The sequence below is a fragment of the Gallinula chloropus genome (genome assembly GCF_964237585.1).
Source record: "Gallinula chloropus genome assembly, chromosome: 5".
Classification (NCBI taxonomy): Eukaryota; Metazoa; Chordata; class Aves; order Gruiformes; family Rallidae; genus Gallinula; species Gallinula chloropus.
In genome coordinates, this window is record NC_140090.1 from 2482365 (window position 1) to 2506172 (window position 23808).

The following is a 23808-nucleotide window of genomic DNA, read 5'->3' on the forward strand; positions in this document are numbered from 1 at the left end:
ACCATGAATATTTCATCTGTATTATATGAACAATGTTACCTTCTGCAGTGCAAGCAGTTAAATGCTACACCATACCCCACACCCTATTAAGCCTCTCAAAACCTAAAAAAAAGTCCTTGTCATGCCAGACACCATTTTATTTCAGACTATGGGAATAAAAAAAGAGGGAGATTAAATAAACTAAGTCCTGATGGAGGAGAAGACCCTGAAGAAGTCCTTGAAATGTGCACTGAAACCTCTCAACTACCTTATCTTGATGCACAGAGAGTGTTTTCCCAAAGAAGGGAAGGGAGGCTTTTCCTACACCAGAATCAGCAGAGATTTGCTGGGAGTTCTTTGAATGAAAACAAAGGTATGGATAGCACAGCAAGATGTATTACTCCTAACACAGTGACAGAAGGAGAAATGCTAGGGCATCCCTTCTTCTACAGCAGCTTTGATGGAGCCGGGGTGTTAGCTCAGCCTCAGGACACATCTACAACTTCTTGGGCTCACTCCTGAAGTCAGCAGAAGCTTCAGTGAAGCAAGATCAGATCTGCTGCTTTGGGAAGAATGAGTTAAGACCTGTAAAACACTGTAGCACTGTCAGCCTTTGATGTATTAAAAATGGTATCATTTTTACCTGATCATCAGTGGATTTTTATTAAAACAAGAGAGGGTTGAAGCAGGTCCCACTATAATTTATGGAGACCATAAACTGGGAGGGAAGGGTAGGCCCTTCACTGGAAAGCTGGGATAAAAACTAAACAAAACCCAACCCCACTCTCATGGATTTTGCTGTAACCTGAGAAAGAGTTTGGGGAAATGTGCTGTGGCTGCTGCCCTGCTGACATCGCACTTAGTAAACCCCATCCTGGGTCCCTCCCTGCAAAGCACCAGGATGGAGAGTTCTCTGCTCATTAAAGCCTCCCATTTTAATAAGAACATTCATTTCCACATTTAAACATAGCAAGCAGACAGGAGCTAGTGATGTGGAACGCTTAGACAGGGCTGGTTCACTTCAGGATGTTGACTTAACAACTACAACCCATAGGGACCCACTATTGAAAACGCTGTTAGAAGGTCAAAGCCAATCAATATAATTTTATGGGCTAAAATACATCACTTTTAAAGAAGGTTTGGGTTATGTCCTGCTATACAGGTTGGCAAATGTTTCATCCAGCACAGGAGAAAGATCTGTGTATGTGAGAAAGCCTCTCCTGGCTATATTATACTCCCATGTCCAGTTTAAGCTTAACACTATGAAGCATTTCATGTCTCCCAGAAAATCCTCCGTAACAGCTTTACCAAGAGGATTTACTATTTCTTCAACTTCAGACTATTTCTTTTCTTCTGCAACACACGTTAGCAACTTTACAAGAGGATGTTAGGTTAAAAGGGGGATTAAAACCCAACATAGATTTGATTCCACTTAAAAATGACAGCTTTTTCTTTATTAAAGGAGTAAAACAGCCGCTTTCCTGCAGTCATTTTCTTTATCGCAGCTTGTAATTCTGAATATAAATTGGCTTTAAGAGATCTTTCCCTATGCCATGTGGAAGCACCAGCTCAAGCCCTGCAGACATTTTGATTTAATTACATTCAGAGCTGGTGGATTACTCAGCCATTGTGCCATCTGTGAGGGCTGAGCTAGTGATTTCCCCCCCCCCCCCCCCATTCTCGCAAGGACAGACTTAATTAGACACGAGGCATCGCTTATTGCATCCTCCAGGAAAGGAGCAACTGTGGCGATCGAACAGCAATTTCACCAAGGCCTGCTGGCTCCAAAGAATATTGCTTTCCTTCTCCTTTATCCTTCAGGTTACACAGGTCATCAGTGTCAATCACGTAGCAAAACCATCTGATGCTGGCTTGGGGTTTCCCCCCCCCCTCCTTTTATTCAGCAAAACTTCACTGGTTAAAGTTCCCAGTTGAACTGAAATGCTCCAAGACATACAGACCCAGGTTGCAGCACTTGGTGATGGAATAATCCTGTATGTGCATCAAATGCTTGAATGATGTTCCTTTTTTACAGCCAGAGACTAAAATAGCTGAACATCTTTTAACTGGACAGTGAAGGGAAAAAAAAGCCCACACAGAGGAAAAAAAAACTACACTGTGACACTTCTGGTAGCAGAAACATGAACAGACTCAAGACTTCAGCCACTGGAATTCCATATAATTTTGATTTTTTTTCTCCTCCAAAGCAACAATTCCCAAATTCATCCATCTGTGCTGTAGCACACAAGAGCAGTATTCCCAGGAGGGGAGGGCAAATGAGAAAACCAATAACCAAGGCAGGAATTTTCATAATCCTCCATGCAAGGGAACACTGCAGACCCTTATTGTTGTTTTCATTTGTGGGTTAACAAATCTCACTCAAATCCTTTAAAACATGCACACACCTAAACTGTTACGACAAAGAGAGTAGAGAGACTTGGTATTTTCCACTCACCATTTGTTAATTTAGCTACATGACTGTAGCTGTCTCTTTGAAAAAACCTCCTTGTTGAAAGAAACACCACAGCTTAAAAGGCAGTAGAAGCTACACATACCCAGATCTCGTATTTTTCTGTCACTCAGTGCTGAGCACTCAACAGCAGGCTTATTCAATTAATTAGCACACACAATTCTACCAAGGTGATTTAATTTTGCCATCATACCTCCATAGTATGTGTTTTTCCTGATGACGTCTGTCCATAAGCAAAGATTGTGCCATTGTAGCCTTCGAGAACATCTGTAAGAAGGAGGAAAACAATTAAAACTCATATTGGTGTCTCAGAGATGGATTATCTGCAGTGTGGAAGTCTTCCACAATGTTGCAGCTCCATTAGAAAATAGTTTGTGCAATAAAGAATGGGAAAAATATGACATTACATAGTTATCTTTGGGGGATAAAAAACATAACAAAACCTGAATTAGAGAAGTACAGAATTATTCATGATGTCTTTCTCACTTTCCTGAGGGGAAAAAATATCTTTGGACACTAGGTATTAGCCAATATACCTGTGTAATGTGGGAAAAGGAAAACTTAATTCCCTGCATTTTAAGCCATCATGCACCATAGAGAAACGACACAAACTCCTACTGCGTATTCCTACTCGGAGAACACCCAATAGAGTTCACGGCCTCATCCATTTTCAAGCCTGTCTGCAAAGCAGGAGAGCAAAGCAAGGAGGAAGCTGGACAAACAGGAATTTGCTTTATTGAAAATCCACTTCTCCAGGGCAGAATGAACCATTTCATATTGCATTAAGATATAAAAATGTCCGGTTTGTAAGTCTGTGGTGGTTAAGGCCTACACTAGCGGTTGGAAAAGCGGGAGGGCTGTAAGCCAGCTGGTTCTTAGGCCCAGTCCCCATCCATTCAAAAGATTAGTGGCCTGGACTTGCTCCAGGCAAGGGAATTTAAAGCCTTATGCAGGGCCACCCATTTATGCAGCTTCTGGGTAAAAAATAAGTGTAATATTTATAATAGCTGCTAATAAAGAGTGAAGGAAAACTTCAACCTACAAACCAGTTTCCACCAACCCCCTCGGAAAGACCCCCCTGCCCTGGGAAGGATGCAACACCCTCAGTCCCGCAGCCCTGTTACGGGCCTCCTGAGCAGAAACACTGGGTAGAGACAGAAACAAGGCCAGGGGGAAACCAGCAGCAAGCAAATAAAAGCAAAAGGGAACTCAGATCAGCCCCCAAAGCCCACTTGCTATCTGGGAGGGCAGATAGGTTCCTGTCCGTGTCCACTTCTGAACACATTGCCTGCTTTTAGAGTTGGTGACAAAATATTCGCTACATTTCCCACCCTCTGTATCTACACAAATAAAGGGGAGAAAAAAAAGTGGGTATATATATGTAAATGTATTTATAGTATATATATATACACATCTATATGATACATTATTGCATGTAAGGTCATATTACTGCATATATATAAGACACACACATATATAAACTCCTTATTTGTATCTCCAGATTTACACATGGAGACGGTCCAGCTGGGAAGGAGAATTAAGTAAGGTATATATAAAAGGAAAGCAGAAGCAAGTGTGAGCAAAAAATTGAGATAAAACCCACAAAAAGACGATTTCAAAGAAGAGAATTGGATAAAAAGGAGAGGCAAAGAGATTTTTTTTGTTTCCAAGACAGCCACACCACAGACCCACATTTCCTATCCACTAATGCCGAATGAGGATGAAACGGGAATGAAGCCATTTAAAAATATCTATTATAATTAAACATAGAGTGTGCCCTGCAGTTGTGGCAGAACAGTTTTGAAAAGCTGAAGAGGACAGCCACACCTGAAGCTATACAGACCTCCACAGACTATTCCTGGGGAGATTTTTCAAATCTCAAAATCCAGGAGAATGATAAAGTTAGAGATTATAATTACTGTCATTCTGGTATTAACAGTTTGTGGGAATTTATTATCCTCACCTGTTGGTAAAAATAGAGATGCTGCTTATTCTTGCTTTAAGGAAGCCAGGTTCAAAGTAAGGAATTACAAACACTTCCTCAGATAAAGCCCCCAGACATCCAGCCACAACACAATGCTATCCTGAGGCCTTTGACCCAGGCCTTCACCATGAGGCTTCTAAAGAGGGCCAAATTTCATCTGACAGGTATTTTAAAACATTCATTCCCTTGTTAAACACAATCTAAGAGTTCACTGCTACTATTTCTTCTCTTTGCCAAACATGGTTAACATTTAAAGATTATTTTAATTTAAAAAAGAAAAAAAAAAGGCTCATCATCTGCAGGTGAACGCAAGGTATGATGTCAGCTCTATACTGGTACACAGCCTGGAGCAGTGGGGGGAAATAACCTGATTAATCAGCTGTTATGTAAGAAAATTGCTCACAATTTGCATCAATGTATACTAAGATACATCGCTGCTTGAGGAAGCGTATGTAAGTAGTTCACCTTCCCAACTGGCAAAAAAATACTTTATTCTCTTAAGAAAACAACTTTTTGCATCGCCAGCAATTAAAAACTGGTCTCAGCAACAGATTAAATTATTTTTGTTGGAGGGCTAACCACATCCAGATAGTGAATATACCATGAATATAACACCTCCCGACAGAAGGATGCGAGAGGACAGTTGCTGACATAAACAGCTTGCACTTCATTTAAGAGAGAAGAGGGGGGAGAAACCAGATGAACCAAGTGACCAAACAAAGATCTGTTGGGATTTTTACATAGCTCATAACAAAGAAAAAAAGATCCAAGTGGTCTTCCTAATTCCTGGTCCAAGTCCCTCCCTCTACACCGATGTGCAGTTTGATTTACCCTCCCCACAAAAGCCCGCTATTCGACATAGCCACACAAGGCCTTTTTCCTGACAAGGGTGGAGAGGACAAGTAGCAGCAAGTAGCCCTCGTGTTGGGGGTACAACACTGACCAACTTGGGTTTTAGGGACCCTGGAACTCTTTCCTGCAGCACTGTAGGGCTGAGCTCCACATCCTGCAGCACTGGAAGGCCAAGCTCCGCAACAAAGGGCCCAGGGGAGACCTTTTGAATGGACCACTGACAAGTGTTGGAGGCTTAATGTCAAAAAGAAAGAGCAAATGGCTGTTTCAGCCTCATTGTTACAACCACATCTTTAGCTCTTGACTTCTCCTTTCCATGTCTCAAGTTTCTAGTCCTGTGCTTAGCATTTGAGGCCTGTACTTGTATCCAGAATAGACAGTCATCAAACTACCAGGCAAGAGCAACCTTAGCACCCAAAAAAAAAATCATTAAAGCCATTTCCTGCTCCTCACAGGACACACAAATGTGCAGACACTCACAGCTCAGTGTTCAGCAATAGCCCAAAGCCGTTATACACCATCCTCTCAAACTGTCTGTAGGAAACGTGCAAAACCCCAACACAACCATCTGACTGTGTAGACTGAGAAGATAAAGCTGGTTTCTGGCAATAGAGCTCAACGAGCAACAAACCAAAAGTGGTGGTTAATCACACAGTGTTGATCCCTTTCAGATTTAGTGACATTCCTTAGTTTAAAAAGAACTGCAACCTGGCTGGGGAAGGGGCTGGAGGACAAATCTTCTGAGGAGTGACTGAGGGAGCTGGGGGTGTTGAGCCTGGAGAAGAGGAGGCTGAGGGGAGACCTTCTCCCCACCTCCCCTGCCCTACCAGGAGGGTGCAGAGATGGGACAAGGGGAAATGGGCTCAAGCTGTGCCAGGGCAGTGTCAGATCAGAGGTGAGGGAAAAGTTCTTCCCTGAAAGAGTTGTGGGGGTGTGGAACAGGCTGCCCAGGGAGGGGGTTGAGTCACCTTCCCTGGATGTGTTTAAAAGACGGATAGGTGAGGTACTTAGAGATAAGGTTTAGCAGAGGATAAGTATGGTTGGATTTGATGATCTCAAAGGTCTTTTCCAATCTTATGATTCTGTGATTCTGTGATGTTCCCAGACTGACACCAGTGAAGGTCCCTCACAGGCTTCTATTCCTGTTACCTCTGCCCTTGGCAGTACCTTGAACAAACACCGGCCCAGTGCCCACCCCAATGCAAACTGCTCTAACACACACACTGCTCCTCCTCTTCTACAAAACTCTGGTTTCTAACATTTCTCACGTACGGAATGTGAAATACTTTGACTTAGTCATCGAGTTGTTTACTTAAACCTAATCCTGTTTCTTCTTTAGTGAAAAAGAACTCATTTAGATCATTCTTATTGCCAACAGAGTTGTTATAACCATTGTTTCAGAGCCCGTTGGGCCAGCTGGCATTTTCTGTAATGACATTAATCACAATGAAACCATCAGCCATTGCATGGGAGGATAATGAAATCTGATAACAAATGGTAACCTTGAGAAGCTATTGAAAAAAGCCTCAGAAATCTAAATAGTTGTAATGTCATAATGCACTCGGCTCCTATTTCCATGTAGCAAATCACATTGCTCCACTCTAGCAGAAACAGCCCCATTCCCTTCATATCCTTCACTATTTTGGCTTTAAACTGGAAATTTAACATAAGGAAATGCAAGCCCAGAGCTCAAGAACATCATTCCAGCTATCTCCCTGTCTTACACTCTCCTCTATTTTTCCCCCCATTTCTCTTTAATTTTTCCTTTATTCTACCCCTTCCTCCCCTCAACCATTTGCCTTTTGAGTTATCCAGGAGGTCCAAGTGAACACACACACAAAAGTACATTTGAACCCTGTTTCCAAATAGGACTTTGGAAATGATTTGCCTTCCTGTTTGGTTAATGAAGAAGACTTAATCTCTGATTTAGATCTTCCAAATTGCTCTCAAGCAGGGTTTAATTTCTCTCACCATTTTCATCTTCCTCAGAGGATATAAATACCCTTTGTAAGTCTCCAAACAGCGATGTGCTGCTGCTGGTAGTGCACACTGTGGTACTGAAACAGCTCCCCAAACTTTCAACAGTTGAGCAGTGCGTGCGCAGCCTGAACTAACGATTTCTTAGCTCCACAACTCCAACCCCATGTTGTTAGGAAAGGCTTACCCATCTGAAGTCAGAACTGCCCTAATTAGGCTCCCCTCTGAGAAGAGGCAACTGAAGACTCAGGACTCATTTCCTCTCCCAACATCAAATAATTTCTCTTCTGGTCTTCACCCCAGATCATCTAAGCTCCGCACATGTTGCTTTGCTTGAGGCCATGCAAGTGAGCCAACTGATTGATTTCCTCCAGCCAGAATGCAGGGTTTGCAGCAGGAACCTCTCCCCACCCCAGCACACAAAAGCTCCCAGCTCCACAGCTGAAATGCTAAAGGGCTCTTCAACACTGCTGCAGTAGCTCCTCCACCTCTGAGCATCCCCAGACCTCTCATGCCAAATAAATCCCATGGTTTTCAACACACAGCCTTGCATTATGGAATCATCGAATCACAGACTGTGCTGGGTTGGAAGGGACCTTCAAGGGACATCTAGTCCAACCCGCTGCAGTGAGCAGGGACCTCCTTCACTAGATCAGGTCACTCAGAGCCCCATCAAGCCTGACCTTGAATGTCTTCAGGGATGGGGCCTCCATCACCCCTCTTGGCAACCTGTGCCAGCGTCTCACCACTCTCAGAGTGAAGAACTTCTTCATCATGTCTCATCTAAATCTGCCCTGCTCTAGTTTAAACCCATCACCCCTCATCCTATCACTCCATGCCCTTGGGGACAGTTCTTCCCCAGCATCTAAAGAGAGGAAACCTGTGAATACTTGGAATCACTAAACTCCCATTCAGACACCTAAACATTTATTATCCCGACTTTTACTAGCCTGAGGGGACAGGGAGACATCACTTTCCCTCCCCCCAAGCAGGAATAATCCAAAGCAACACTTACCTTTAACAATCTGCTTGGCACAGGCGTTATAAACTTGTTCCTGGGTGGTATTCGGAGGTAACACTCTATCGAAGACATAGGGCTTCCCTTGCTGCAAACAAAAGAGAAACCCAGTCAGATAAAGAGCATTTTAAACCATTTATAGACCCAATTTAACAGGCATCCTGTAAGGCAGCATTTGCTCCAAAGGAAGTCAGTCGTGCAGTGGAGACGATGGTATTTTGTCAGCTAAAGGGATGTGACATCTCACATGCTCTAAATCCATCTCTTCCATCGCTGGCAAATAAAGCACAGCATATGTTTTCTGTGTGGTCACATTTGGGTCAGCAGCTACAGCTGCAGGAAACAATAAGCTGGAGTATCAGCAACTGCAAGTTGATTTGTTTTCTCCCTCTCCTCGGAATTACAGGGGGAACAGCCAGAGGAATATTTGCCAAGGATCTCCTGTTCGCTCCTGCGAGGTAGTGGGAAAGGTGCTGGGAGGAACCGCAGCCAGAGCTGAGGGAATCACGAGGCTGCAGGTCTGGAGAGTCACCGTCGGCACCAACACGTGCTCCTTCAGCAGAAAGACCCTGTGCTCAACACACAAATGCTTGGGTAGGCCCAAAAGAGGCAGCCCAGACCATTCTGTAGCCCTAAACTTATACTTTATCCAGAAATTGTCATGTTTTTTAGCTGCCACATCAAGAAGTGACAAGGTGCCGTGCGGGGAGAGCTCCAAGGTGACATTTCGAGCGCGATCAGGGCCACAGCCAGGTTGTGGGCCACCACCACACACACACCCCATCACCCTAATCCCCAGGTGAACCACGACTAATACACGGATACACAGCACAGCACCACCCATCCACACCATTCCAGAAAGCTTTGAGACCGCTTTGTAGCGAGTATAAACGGTTACAAGGCAAACAGGTATTAAGCAACCCTAAAAATAGGTTTGTGCAAGACTTAAAAGGCAAATCAACCTCTAAGACAGCAGTTGGGCTCTGTACAAGACAACAACCAAGCAAGACATTTGCATTTAAAACACAACACATTTATTTAAATCTCTACTAAGCGGGCGTGTAGCATCTCTCTCATCTCCCATCAAAGCCTCTGCCACCTCCACTCCAAGATGCGACACCCGCCCCGAGCCTGGCGTGACAGGGGCTTCAAAGCTAACTGTGAGGTGGTGGCTGGGTGCCTGACACCAGAGCTGTGTTCTGAGGAGCTGATGTGCCATCTCTGCCATTCACAGGCAGCTGACAGAGCGCTGTGCTCAATTAGCTGTGTTTGTCACGCTTTGATTCTCCTCCCAGCAGATCAGACGCTTACACTTGCCTGCTCCTTAAACTCGGGTACTTAACAGCTGCAGGGGAAAGTGAGGCAGGGAGGTGTTTGCCTGTGGTGTGTTTTCTTCATGTTTCATCCCAGGATTTCAGATCTCAAGAATGAGAAAGCAATTTGTAAATCAGTTAGTAAATAATTCATGTTCCCGTGCCAGCGTGGGGTGAACGCAGGGTAATCCAAGCACCTTGCTTAAGAAGATCCAGGTCGAAGGAGGCAACTGAGCCTGACATCCCAGATCCCAGTCCTCACCTGTGGCACCCCGGAGAGTGGTGGGACTGGTGTGGGCCCCCACCAGGCACCCACCCCAAGCGCTGCCTCTCCACAGCTTCCCACGGACAGCCATGGTGCACGACTCTCAGCTGGATGGAGCTTTCCATTCCCAGGACAACTACATGCCCAGCCCTGCTATAACTACTCTGGAACAATTCCTCAAATGGGCTTTTTACCAACTTTACCCCTATTTCACTTACTAGAAACGCTAGACAAACCCTAATGCAAGAAGCCAAACCCCACACGGACAGACAACTCATCCCATTTATTTCCCTCATGCCTGAGTTGAGGCTAAGCAACATGAGAGCGATGCCAGTACATCATCCTACCATGGCAAACACAGCCCTCTAGGCAAACATTGCTCTGGTGCAATCAATCCAGCTCTTCTACTGAGCTCTCAACAACTGCAGTGTCAGAGAGCCCCCCCAAAAAACAAGCCCATGGCTGGTTTTGTGCCGCACGGCAGCCAAAAGAGGCAGGGTGCTGCCTCTGATCATTATTTATCTGCCAAACCCAGAGACCACAGGCATAAAGCAGCATTTCACAAATGGGCTACACAGGTCGAATGTCTGCCTTGGGATCTTTGTTCTGGGAAGTTAAAAGGCTGGAATAACCATCCCTGGTACCTAAAGGAAATGAATGAGAAGGATCATGGAGCATCTGCCACCAACCACACAAAAGGTGAGCGCTCCGTCATCCAGCCAGCACCTCCTGGGTTTGGTGGAGGTTGTTTTGTGCTTCACCTTTGCATTGATCTTGAACAATAACCCCTTGAGGCTCACGCTCCTTTCTGCAAAGCAGAGCCAGATAAGTGGGCACAGACCCCAGCTGCATGTGCTCCTCCTTAGATTCCTCATCCTCCTCCCTCTTTCTTTGGTCAGAAATTCCTCTCTGGGTCTTTGTTCTTGGCACCTCCCGTGACACCCCACTCTTCTGCTCAGCCTCCTGACCCTTCCATGCCATCAGCTCTCTTTGGAGTACCCTCACCAGCACCCCTACACAGCTCCAGGCTCCTGGTGGCAGGGCAAGACCTTCACCACCTCTCCCACCAAGTTGTCCCTCAGACCTTCCACATCCCAGCCAGGCAGCCCACAGCCCCACTCAGCACGCATCCCGCAGGATGGGGCTGGAAGAGACCACCTCAGACACAGAGAACACGCCAATAGCTCTGGCAAATCAGCTGCCAACATACAATTAAAATACATTTTTCTCTGGAGCAAACTGTAAGGTTTTGAGGTTGGGGGGGTTATTTTGCTTTACTTTTGATTTGGGGGTGTGACGAGCCCTTAACTTCTGACAGCCTTTCCTCAAAGGTACCAAAAGCCACATCCACCCAACAAAAGCACTGTGCTGGCAGACACAAAGGGTCTGCTCCAGAGCAGAGTAGGAGGGTGAGCAGGCACGAACATCACCTTATGTTAGCACCATCCCCAGCAGTATTTTTTCCCCTTGTTGTCATCCTCAGAAACAACACACCTGCTTTTCTTCTCTTCATTCAAACCTAACTCAGCGTGAATTAAATACCAGAATCAGGAAGATTTCAGCCCCATTAGAGCTCATTGAAGCAAGCAGCAAGCAGCTAGACATGAAGCCTTATTTTCCTCCTTGACGCTAACGCCCCGCCTCCATACATTATTCTTCCAACTTTCTCATTCCAGGCAGTGTATTATCTCACACATAAATCACATCTTCTTTCCTATGCCATGACTTTCTCCAGCCCCCCCACCGACAATCTGTTCCATTAACTCCTGCCACTGCTGCATAATGGCTGGGATAAGTGCTCCCATCCACCCACGCAATTCCTGCTGAAGTTGTATTGACAGGGAGATTGATTCTGTCCCAGCCCCTCTGCTGTGTGAGGTACGATATTCATATGGATTGCCAATTGCTATTCTACCAGCTGAAGGTCTCCAGTCACCCCCCTGACTTGGCATTTAAGAACCTGAGGATTTCACAAGCACCCCGAAGAATCCCTGACCATCACTCCACAAACAACACCCCCCAGCAGCTAACATGGGCTCAAATTAAAGATAACCAAGTACATTCCCGGATTTAAAAAGAAGTCTTAACTCTCCTAAGTCCTGCCCAGGCAGGGAAGAGAAGCGCTCGGCGCTTAAGGCTGCGCGCTAAGAATGAGGAGCCTTAATGCAATGTCAGGGTTTAATTCCCTGTGATCTTCAGGCAGATGTTCAGGGCTGTCTCCAACAATGTTCCTGTGGGTTGTGATGCTGGGCAAGATGCTACCTGACTTGCAGGCATCTGAGCTCGGATGCAAAGCTGCTGAAGGAGAAGGAAAAAAGAGCACAAAATGCTGGGTTTCGTTGTTTTTTATTGGGGGGGGGGGGGGCTGAAAGGAGATGTTTGAGTCTGATTAGGAATTGCAGCCTGAATTAGAAGCCATCCCTTAGAATTAGAGATACGATACAGATTTCTCCCGGGATAGATGTGAGTTTGTTCTGCTTGAGCAAACAACAGCTCTGAGCAAGCGATATGATGAGCAGCGGTTGTGAACATGGCCAGCGCCGGTCTGATCCCAACCACAGAAGCCCTGCTGATGGTGGAGGTGAAGCTCATTCATACTTGCCTGCAAAATACCCTGCCAGCCTGCCCTCGAGGGGGACATTGTTTTGAATGACAAGACTCAAGGAGAGGTCACAGATTGAGCTTTAAATGACAGAAAAACATCCACTAGCCTAACCAAGGCTCATTGCCACAGGTCTCCAGGAGTGCAGAAGCCCAAAAGCAGGCAGGGCACCCAAATGAAGAGGTACCCTGATGGGGCTCCTGCCAAAGCTGTCCCTGGAGAGCATCTGCCCGTGATCCAGGTGTGAAAGCCGTCAAGACAGCCCTCAGTATCATCTCTCGGACTGTTCAGGGATACAGGACACACTACGAGATGCAGGAGAAGAACATTTCAGGAGCGCACAAGAGTTGGGGGATGATTAGTCCTCTGTCCCCTCAGAGGCAGGACTGCTCTTTTCTCCACAACCTGCCCAAATAAAGGCATCCCCCCTACCCCTGCACAAGGGGTGCACCAGTCACGCAGTCATCAACCGACAGCTCAGGAAAACCTCCGCTCCCTGCAGAAACCAGACAGGGCCAAATCACATGGCTCTGTTTATCAGATCAATCCTTGGGCAAACCATGACTCTGCTGAAACTCTGTCATCATTGTTCTGGCTCCAGACTCAAGTCAAAGAGTTTTATTGACGCAGTTGAGATGAATGGTCCACGAGTGGGTTTAATACCATTACCAGATGCTGCTGCCGGTACATCCAGCGGATGAGTATACAGGTAATAGACTCATGTGATACGTAGGAGCTTAATTAATGGGAAACTATTTCCCAGCTAGTTTTCAGTACCTTAAGTGCTCTTGTAGGAGAGGTTTTATAAATAAAAGATATGTAATTGCAGGCCTGGAAGACAGAGTTTTTCAAAGAGCAGAAAGCAAACTATTACTGGGGGCAGCTCCACCTCGCAGCCGAGGCGCAGCCTTCGTGGGGCACCGACGCTCTCCCTTGGAAGGTGGCACAAACCACACGTCTTCTCTCCAGTCTACAGGAGTAGGAATTAAGCTCTGAAAATGCAGAAGCCCCATTTACTGAATGCTGCACCGGGCTTGCTCTGCTGGCAAGCAGGAAAAATAGCTGGCCCTGTGAATTTCCCCTGGAGTTGGAGCTAATTACATAGAATCACCAGGTTGGAAAAGCCCTTTAAGCCCATCGAGTCCAACCGTCCCTGTCCTGTGCTGACCCAGATCCCTGAGCACCTCATCTCCCCTCTGTTAAACACCCCCAGGGCTGGGGACTCAGCCCCCTCCCTGGGCAGCCTGTGCCACAGCCCCACAACTCTGCCAGGGAAGAACTTTGCCCTCCCAGCTGAGCTGACCCTGCCCTGGGGCAGCTTGAGCCCATTGCCCCTTGTCCCATCTCCTGTCCCCTGGCTGCAGAGACCATCGCCCACCTCTCTGCACCCTCCTGGCAGGGCAGGGGAGGTGGGGAGAAGGGCTCCCCTCAGCCTCCTCCAGGCTCAACACCCCCAGCTCCCTCAGCTGCTCCTCAGAGGATTTGCCCTCCAGCCCCTTCCCCAGCTCCAGGACCTCAACGCCCTTATGGTGAGGAGCCCAGAACTGGACCCAGTACTCGAGGTGCAGCCTCACCAGTGCCCAGTACAGGGGCACAATCACTTCCCTAGACCTACTAACCCCACTATTTTTGATGCAAGGCAGGATGCCATTGGCTTTCCTGGCCAGGAATTAGGGAGAAGGACTTCTCACACAAGTCACAAGAGATTCTGCAGCTACAGAGCTGTTACTATATCACTGATCAAGCCCAAGAGATGAACGGGAGCCATCCCATCCTCCCAAAGCCACCTCTCCCTAGTGAGGACTGGAAAAGTGAGGATTGAAGACAAAGGGAGAAAACAAACACACAGTAGCAAAATGTTAAAATTTAGTAATTATGTTTTTCCTTCATTCAGTCACGTTGAGTAAGGAAATACTGTTGCCATCCCACCATGTTTCTGTCTCAGCTTACCCTTTAAAACATCATCAGAGCAGCAATTCACCTGGCAGATGAGAATTCAGAACATATGGAATAAAACACACACCCCCCCAAGCATCCCCCTGAGGAAATGTATTCAGAATAACCTGAATATACGTGGTCAAAGCAAGTTCTCCAATGGAAGCTCTTCCATCTTGGTAATACTCCTAGAACTCAGTTGGAAAACAAATTAACACAAGCAGTCATGTCTGAGCAGAGCAATCTGAGGCCAACACAGCATTACTTTTGCATAGAGGGCTTAATTATTGATCTGCCTTATGAATATTTCTGTGGAGGGATGGAATTTGGCAGGAGACCAGCGAGCCACTTTTAGCTTCTTTCGCTCTCAGCAGAAAGAACCTTTAACTCCTTGCTATAAGGCTTGTTTTCAGAAAGCATTATCTGACTTTGGGGTAGATCTGCAATTCAGGAAACCAAACCTTAGAAATTATTTTAAGGCTTTTCTTCCACCTCAGATGGGTGACCTGGGAAATAGACTCTTTAAGAAGCTTTATGTGAATTTTAAGCATCAAGATCTCCCAATACAAAGCCAACAAACAGTGCTCTTTAGTGACTTCTTAATACTTCTCCCCCAGCAACACTCAAGAGTCAGCCTCTCTGTTGTTATTTACGTGTGTTGGTGCAAGCTAGTGACCTCTGTCCAGAGGATGAGACAGACCCAGTGTATCCAGCCACCACAGACCCCCCCCAAAAGCTCCAACCCCTTGCCACTCAGATGGGGTGTTACCAATGTAACACTCCTCACAAAAATAGAAAGCAGGGCAGAGAGGGTCCCAGCCCCCAGCCTGAGCATCGATGATAAACTGCAGCTGCAACTCCTCACAGAGGGAGGAAGACTGGGGCAAGGGGCTGGAGGAGCAACATCCCAGTGCACCCAGGGCTCACAGCTCCATCGCTGCTGGAGGCTGCAGCACTGCTGGGACCATCTGCTGGCAATGTGGAAAGAGGGATGACTTCTTACTCGAGAGCAACCGGCTTGCCCCTCCTGCTCTTTGGGACCCACCAGTGTCATCTGGCTGGGGAACAGGGCAGGGAGGTGGAAAGAGCCTGGGACACAGACTCCCCCAGCTCCTTGCCATCCTCATCTCTTTGAGCAGACAGGTTTAGCAGGCAGAATGAACAACTGGCAGCACCAAGCACCGCCTGTGAATGCTGCTTCACCAGCACCACTTAACCTGGCACCCTTCAGTGCTCCTTCCTCAGCCATCAGCACCCTTCCAGCCCACCAGCACTCTCACACCATGCAGCAGCTTGCAGATTTGGGCCTCTCAGTACCAAACCAGGTACTTGGAGAGAGGTGTTATCCTCCTGCCCTTAAATCTGACCTCTGAAAAGATGCAGCTACATTAATGATCACAGGGAAAGGGATTTTGCTTGGTGCTGTGCACAGCAGTAGCTTAAGACACGCATCATCCCCCCTTTCCTGGGCTTTTCAGCCCACGTTAAGAACTTGAGATAAGTTCTTCACACTTGTGTTCCTTGCAAAATTGATTCTTCCACCCTGTCTCACCAAACCAGGCCTTAAGCTGATAGGTGAGCATAAGCTCAGCAGAGCTCTGTGTGTTATCACAGGTAAAAACCCCTCGGAGCGAGGAATTAGACACAGGCTGCTCTAAGAGTCCTCAGGGAAACAGGAGAGCATCATCCCCAGCACCATTGCTCTGCCCTTCAGGCAGCACTGCTGTCTCACAGGTTAACAGGTAAATACTGGTTTAATTTAACATGCTCTCACTAATTTGACAGACCTTTTCAGGCCTATTCAAAGCTACCTTCTTCATTAACCTAGTCATCATACTACAGCAAAGCACAGCTTAATTAAATGAACTTTAAAATGCTGTCACATGCATTTCAGGTAAGGATGCTCTGGACATCGGAGGTTCTTAAGTAAATGGAAATCTTGTGAGGATATTTTTTACACAATATTCCAAGCTGCAATCAGCACACAGGGACTTTGTCTAACCATGACAGCTTCTACCTTCAACAGACCCCTTCCAAAAAGAACAACCACAAACTACTCAATGAGCTCTGAAAGTAAGGCCAGACTCAAAATTATCCAAAATGCCCCCAGTTTTACCAGGCTCCAGCATTTCAGGGAACCTACCCTGCTCCCTGGCATCAACAGGGTCAGAGAATTCTGGTTTGTATACACAATAAATTCTATTGAAAGAATGCTATGATTCCCTTTTAACACAAATTAAAAAAATCCATAGCCAGAAAAATAATGTAGTAAAACCTTTCCTTGGGCAGCAGTAGTGGAATAGGAGTCTGATGAGGCCACCTCATCGGGCGGTGGGAGTAAGTTCGGCGTGGAGCAGCACCTCTGCTCACTGTCAGCATTCATAAAATTCCAACAAAGAGCAAAAAAAGACTAAGTGGGTATCTCAAACTGTGAAATGAAGCTGTTTGGGTGAAGTTAAAGTCCTAAATAAGACACTGACCTTCAGCTCCACCTACAGAAGAGAAACACAACATCAACCAGCCCCGGCTCAAGACGTAACTACGTCTTAATTCCGCCGTGGCAGCGCCCTGTTAATCTCCGCTTTGTTAAACGTATCACTTACAGATTTATGGGGCAACTGGGTGGCTCAGGAGATTAGTAATGGGATAGTGAGCACTGTCAGTTGTAGATTCAAATCCACCTCGGGTCAGGAGAGGTCAAAATGAAATGAGAGGGCATCGCTGGTCCATCGAGCAGCTTGCTGTTCAGCATGCTCTGCAAAACCAAGGATTGGAGGGGATCAGAGCACAGACTACACCTCTGGTCATGGAGCCTCCCATATATCTATCAGCAAAAGAAACAAACGAGATGCTCACACCCTGCTGCCCACATTGTATGGTGTTTATTCTGCAGAGAGAGCACTGCACGAGCATAAACTGTCCCAAGCCACAGCTGGGCTATATCCTCACTCAGTCTCCCAGGGATTAATCCAGAGCCGCTAACTTATTGCACAGCTGAATCTCCAAACCACCCAGGCAACCCCAACGAGCCCAGACCCCAGCAGCCAGAGGATGCAGCAAGTCCGGGTGCACTTCTGCTCCCCAGGTTCTCATCCCATCATCACCAACAGCAAACTGTAGGAACAACAGCAACAGCTGTGCACACAGATTATTCTCCTCTAGCCTCAAGAACTGTTCACAATCCCAGACTCGTAGCCTCCCAGACAAGTGAGAGAGGAAGACAGAGCATCCCTAATCTAACGAAGCAAGGTGAGATCAGGGCCTGTGGTTGTGTTCCTGATTCACTTCAGGACCAGTCCAACAACTGCAACTTGCTTCCTCATTTACAAGCCAAGACACTGAACAGCAGCACTGCTGGGAACTTGGATATTTCCTGACCTGACATCGTAGCAGGAATTTAAGAGCAGAACACAACAGAAGCATTATCATTGGTCTGCCCCAGCCTCCTTTCATGCAATCTAATTAAAAGGCATGCACTGAAACTGCATCAGATAATTAAGGAAGGAGGAGGACAGCACCACGACTTCTGGAGCTCCCTTCTTGGCTGAAAAGCGATCCTCAAGAACCAAAAGGGCAGCACACAGGGCACTGCTGTATCTGTCCAGCCTCATTTGTACAGACACTCAATGGCCCCCTGCCCTGGCACCACCTTCTACCTTGCAACTCGACTGCTTGTAGCCTGGACTCGTGGTGTGTGTTGGAAATATTCTGCTTCGGCTACAATTTGAGCATGGAGGAGCCTTCAGAGAAGCTCAGATGTCGAGGCAGGCAAAGCAATTACCCTGTCACCGAGCAATACAGACAAGTTGCTCGTGGCAACAAACCTCTTCAAACAGGGACGGAGACCGGCCTTGGGAGAACAGAGGCCTCACACGGGAGCGCGGCCATTTTGACGAGCTTCTGCGCTCCCGCCATTTCTCTCTGTGTTCTGGCACCGAGGGCTCTCCTGCTCCTGGTGCACACCCACTACTGCGAGGGCCCCGTGGAAAAGAAAACCTGATTGAATAAGAAGATGGAGCTGGATCAGTTCTCCCAGCAAGGAACGTGCAGGATCTGCAGTGTTTCATGGGGCCTTGGATTCCCTCTCGCTCTGGTGAAATCACTTCTGTGGATTCCTTTTCCCTTTTCTTCATCCCTCCATTTGCCCATCTACCATTTCACCCAACGTTAAGGGGGGGAAGGAGCAGAGGAGAGAGGAGGCCGCTCCCCTTTGAGAGGAAAAAGCCACCGGCACCCATCGCCTGTACCCCTTGCACAGCGAGGGACCCGCTCGCTCCCATCCATAACCTTGTATCTCACCTCATTATCGGGAGGGGTGTGGGGTGGGGAGAAAGCCGCCCTTCAAACACCTTGGGGATGGGGACAGCAGTGAGTCATCTCAGCACATTTCCCCCCCACATCCTGAGGGGAGCAGGTTGGCTGTTTCCCAAGCCAGGTGCTGACACACTAGGGCTTTCCACTTCACATTCTTGCCACACACGACGCCCAATATGAATCCACCTTCAGTGCCTCCATGTTCCTTCAGCTCTTTGCAGCAGGGCCATCCCTTCCTCCAGCACAGAAGGAGGGAAGGCAACTCTCACACAGCGCTTCCACAGCTCAACCATCACATACAGCAAGATTAAACTAAATTCTTTATGCTGCCAACAGTTTTGTTTGAAGTTTATGGCTGAGGTTATTCTATAATACTCCGAAAACTTGGGCTGCACATAAAGCAAGCGACGGGCAGAATAAATCCTCTATCACCAACAGAAGCAAACATTTTTCTCCAGTATAAAGCAACGTGGTTCTGTATGGCAAGATTAACTTTGCTTTCTGACTCGTTTGCATCACTGAACTACTTTGCTTTGAAGTTAAATTGTAAAAGATACCATAAAGTGAAACATAATCAAGCCAATGTGTTTATCAAATGGCAGCAGAGTTTTCCACTGGGTATTTATGGTTGACCCAGAAAGCAGTTAAGAAAATAACAAAAGCCTACAGATAGGTCCTAAGAGGAGAAAACCAAACAAAATGCAATATAAAAGTAATATAAAAGGGGAGGGAAGTAGAGGATGGATGGGACATGGGGGTGGCAGATCGAGACTATGGGTCACTCTTCAGTACTGGCATTTAGTATGATTTATATGGTGACTAAAAATCAGTGTGGGGCTGTTCAAGGGGAATTAGCGGCTGTGGCTGGAGGAGTCCAAGCTGCCTGGGTGCAGACAGTGGTATCTGCCATGCAACAGCTACTACAACATCACCTGTTACACTAGGGAGTAGCGTGGCTTTAAAGAGCATGTGGCTTTCATCAAGCCATCAGCAGATTCCATCAGGTACACACTGAACAAGGCAAGACATACACATCTGCTGTGCCTGCAATACAGACAGATATACAGACAGATATACAGACAGATATTCTGTGCTTCCCTCACTAGGGTCTGGTGTGTGCATGTACAGCTCTTTGTACTACAGAGAAATCTATTTAAAAAAAAAAAAAAAGCCAGATGACTTTCCTTAGTAGATTTTTGGAACAGCTTATTGCTAAGTGAACAACAGAAAATCTCCAGGCTCTGTGAGAAGCTGGAGCATTATCCACATCTCACTGCTGGCCTAAATACTGAGATCCAAGCAATTCAGGAGAACTATAATAGTCAAGAAAAGAGATTACAGCTGCAGAAAAATCCGACTTTCTGGTAACAGCTTTGCTAAAAATATTCACTAACCCAGTTACCCCAATTCAGATAATGGTCTCCTGCACATCCTGTGCTACGTGAGAGAATAATTTAGCTGTCAGAATGCTACCTGTGTGTCAGAGACCCAACTTCCCTGTAGATTCCTAATGTGACTTTAAAAGTCACTTTTCCCCCCAAAATAAGAGGTCTTCTTTACCTCACAGGACAATTAACTAGAAAAGACTATGTCACAACAACAAAAGCTGAGTAAACTCAGGAATATTTTCTTCAGGAGCACAGCAGAAGTTATTGCAAGCCTTTGGGCCACATGACACACAAGGTGACATGGTTTTTGGTGTCACATCCTCCTCACACAACAGAAACATCTAACAACAGCTTCAGAAGAACCACAGTGCTTCAGGAATCCTGAGCCAGAAGAGAGGGAGTCCCTTACACCAGCCAAGAGCATCTCCTATCCATCATTATCACTAGGTAGCAGAGTAAGATTTCCTTTAGCAGGGAGTGAAGCACTGAAACAAATGAATCACTTTCAGCAAAGACATCTAAGAGGACAACTATTAAATATTTCAGTCTTTATCTCTGAACACTCGTTTCTCATGGGGGAAGGATCCAACGCTCTTGGTTTCAGTCAGACTCTCTCTCATCATCTGAAATCATGCATTTCCTGAAGCTGTCATGGGACCAATTATTGATATTCTAATGGGAATCTGGTAACAATCACATGCATTTCCAGGACATCCCATAAAATGTCAATGGAAAAGGCCATGAATACATAGAAATGGTTTGGCTCCCTCCAGAAAATGAACAAATGCAGGAACTCATCAGAAATACCCCACCTCTGACTCCAGACCTTCAAGATCTGGAAGGATTCCCCTTTGGATATTTGGAGGTAAAGGGGGTTTCGTTGTCCTCTTGGTTTGGTTTGAAGCATGTGTATTTTCACATTCCAAAAATTCCAGACAAATACTGATAGCACAAGATTTTTAACCTCCACTTAGTGTTGCCCTCAGCAGCAGGGAAAGCCCATCTTTGGGAAACCACAGTTGTGACCTGCAGGTGTCATGAACCCATCACAGAGATGGAAATGCACGTTACTGCCTGAGACACAGCAGGCATTTCAGAGCCAGGTCCTTTGGAAGGAAACAAAACCTCAGGGATTGGAGTCATCTGAATGATAACACAAAGGTAGCAGGGAATCACAGAATCGTAGGGGTTGGAAGGGACCCCCAGAGCCCCTGGGGTCCAACCCCCTGCCCAAGCAGGGTCCCTAGGACAGGGCACACAGGGCGGTGTCCAGACGGGGCTGGAATCTCTCCAGAGAAGGAGACTCCACACCCCCTGGGCAGCCTGTCCCAGGGCTCCCTCACCCTCACTGGGAAGAAGTTCTTCCCCACATTGGGGGGGAACTCCCTGTGCTCCAACTTGAGCCCATCGCCCCTTGTCCTGTCCCCACAGACACTGAGCAGAGGCTGCCCATGTCCCCCTGTGTCCCACCCTTCAGCTATTGATCCCCATTGATCAGATCCCCTCTCAGGCTGCTTCTCTCCAGGCTGAACAGCCCCAGCTCACTCAGCCTTTCCTCACAGGGGAGATGCTCCAGGCCCTTCAGCATCTCTGTGTTCCTCCTCTGGACTCTCTCCAGGAGATCCCTGTCTTTTTTATACCAAGGAGGTCAGAAGTCTAGTTAAAACCTGATGAGAAAAACTAAGGTTAATCAACTCTCCTCCTTCGCATCTGCTTTTACAGAAGCATCACCAACCCCCAAATCCCTATAAAACTGCAGCAGAGCAAAGCACGCTGATGTTAAAGACTCCTCAGTGGCATCTCATCCTTCACTTCACCCTTTGCAACAGCTTTCATTCTTCTGGCACAGTTTGAAACACCAAAACAATCCACGGAGGTGTAAGTCCCCAGAATTTCCTTCTAGAAAAAACATCTCCAACCATACAGGGATGGAAAAAAAGGTACCCCCAGACTTCCCCAAACAGCCATAAATCTGACTGCACCAGACTGACCAGCCATCTGCATTAACCCAAACACCAGCGACTGCCTGCTGCAGGCAGGCAACAAAGGCTGCACCAAGATGCAACCAGGTATGTGAGTACGGATGCTGAACCACCTAAACCTTCTGGTCTAAACCAAAGGCATCCTCAGGAGTTACCTGAGGAAGAAAGACAACATTGAGAGTGGCACCAGATGACATTTTCCCGTTGTTTGACAATCTATCTTGTTGGAATGTGTCATGTATGTTTTAAGTTTCGAAGCTTTATGTAGGAATCCACGTTTTTGACAGGGTAGGAAGCAGGAGGAAGGTATTTTTAGATAAAGATAAGCAAATGGGATTAGGAAAGGATAAAAAAAACCAAACCCTTCAGTGACCTGAGGAAACACAAAAGGGAAACTGCTCTGCTGAAAAAATAATGAGCTTTGTATTTTGAGTAGATCATCTCTACAGCATCACCACTGCTGAAGCTGTTTTCACACCATATTTCTCACTAGGTTTTCAGAGAACAGACCAGCATGTACAACTTCATCCCAGAAGGACCCCGCTGATCCATGTCAAATAGTTTTCCCCCCAGTTCAGCATTTGCAGACAAGCCTGAAAGAACATCCCTTCCAGAAAGGGTACCAGGAACCCCCAAACCACACTGTCCCTGCAGAGGTGTCCTTAAATCTAGCGAAAACATGCCCCAAACTGTGGGTTTTCCTTTGAACTGTGACTGGACGGATGTATCTCTGTCTCAGGAGCATCCTGGGAGCCTGGTTTGGTGCCAGCAGAGTCCCAGGAGCCAAAGGAGCTGCTGCTTATCCAGGTGCAGCCTGGGGGAACCCGCCGGGAGCATCCCCTACCACAGGGCTGGGGCAGGCACTGGGGTGCTGCCCACACAGCCACGCACCCCCCTCTAAATGCCATCACCCTCGCAAAGCTCCACACGTGCCAACCCCCCAGCAGTGTTTCCTTGGGAGAGCTCTGCTCATCCTGCACCCACCCAGCCCTCGTTACAGCATCGGGCTGATGCAGAGGTGAGAAGAGCAAAGCTCAGAGGGGTTTTCACAAGCCCTGATCAGGACAGACCTTTATCCCCCCCCCGCTGACTTACACCGCGGGACAGCACGTAACACTGTACTTTGCATTCACTTCAGTGCTTTATGGAGTGTGGCTGTGTCCACAAATAAAGAAATCCATGGATTTCTTGGTAAAGCCAACACACTGCAAAAAACAGAACCCTAAAATGACCCCGTTGGTCCTCTCACCTGCCCTGCTGTGGTCACCTCACTGCCCCTTTTACACAAGCTCCCGAAAATGAGTGTGAAGCACGGCACAACACCTTCCTTTGGAAAACATCCACTCTCTTTGAGTATCAAGCCCAGGAGCAGCTCCCTGAACGACTACCACAGCAGTTGTAGTAAATGAATCTCATTTACCAACAGCAAATGAGAAGATTTCTTCTGCAAGGCACAGGAAAAGCCATCCAGACCCAGCAGAATCAGCTCTCTCCAAAACGGACAGAGACGTGCAATGATCCACAGGCTTCTTTCTTCCCCAGATACCTACTGGCTTCAGCTACTGAGAGAAATCACCCATAAAAAAAGAAAAGAAGAAGAAAAGCAAGTGCCAGATCTGTCAGCCTTGTGCTGCGGCTGCTCTGGAAATAGCCTGACCTGAAAGCAACGCAGCCCCAAAGCCGCGGGGGAACGAGCGCAGCACAGCTCAGCTCAACTCAGCCATGGAAC

At 46.9% G+C, this 23808-nt stretch overlaps 1 protein-coding gene across 1 annotated transcript in view; it reads right to left on the minus strand.

Moving 5' to 3' along the window:
- Positions 1-23808, minus strand: part of KIF5C (kinesin family member 5C) — a gene marked incomplete at both ends in the record, with an annotated part of 71794 nt that overhangs the window by 42706 nt on the left and 5280 nt on the right. The window contains 2 exons of the mRNA XM_084265401.1: positions 2643-2716; positions 8278-8368. Of these exons, the coding sequence (XP_084121527.1) occupies positions 2643-2716; positions 8278-8368 (165 nt within the window). The remainder of the gene's footprint in view (positions 1-2642; positions 2717-8277; positions 8369-23808) is intronic.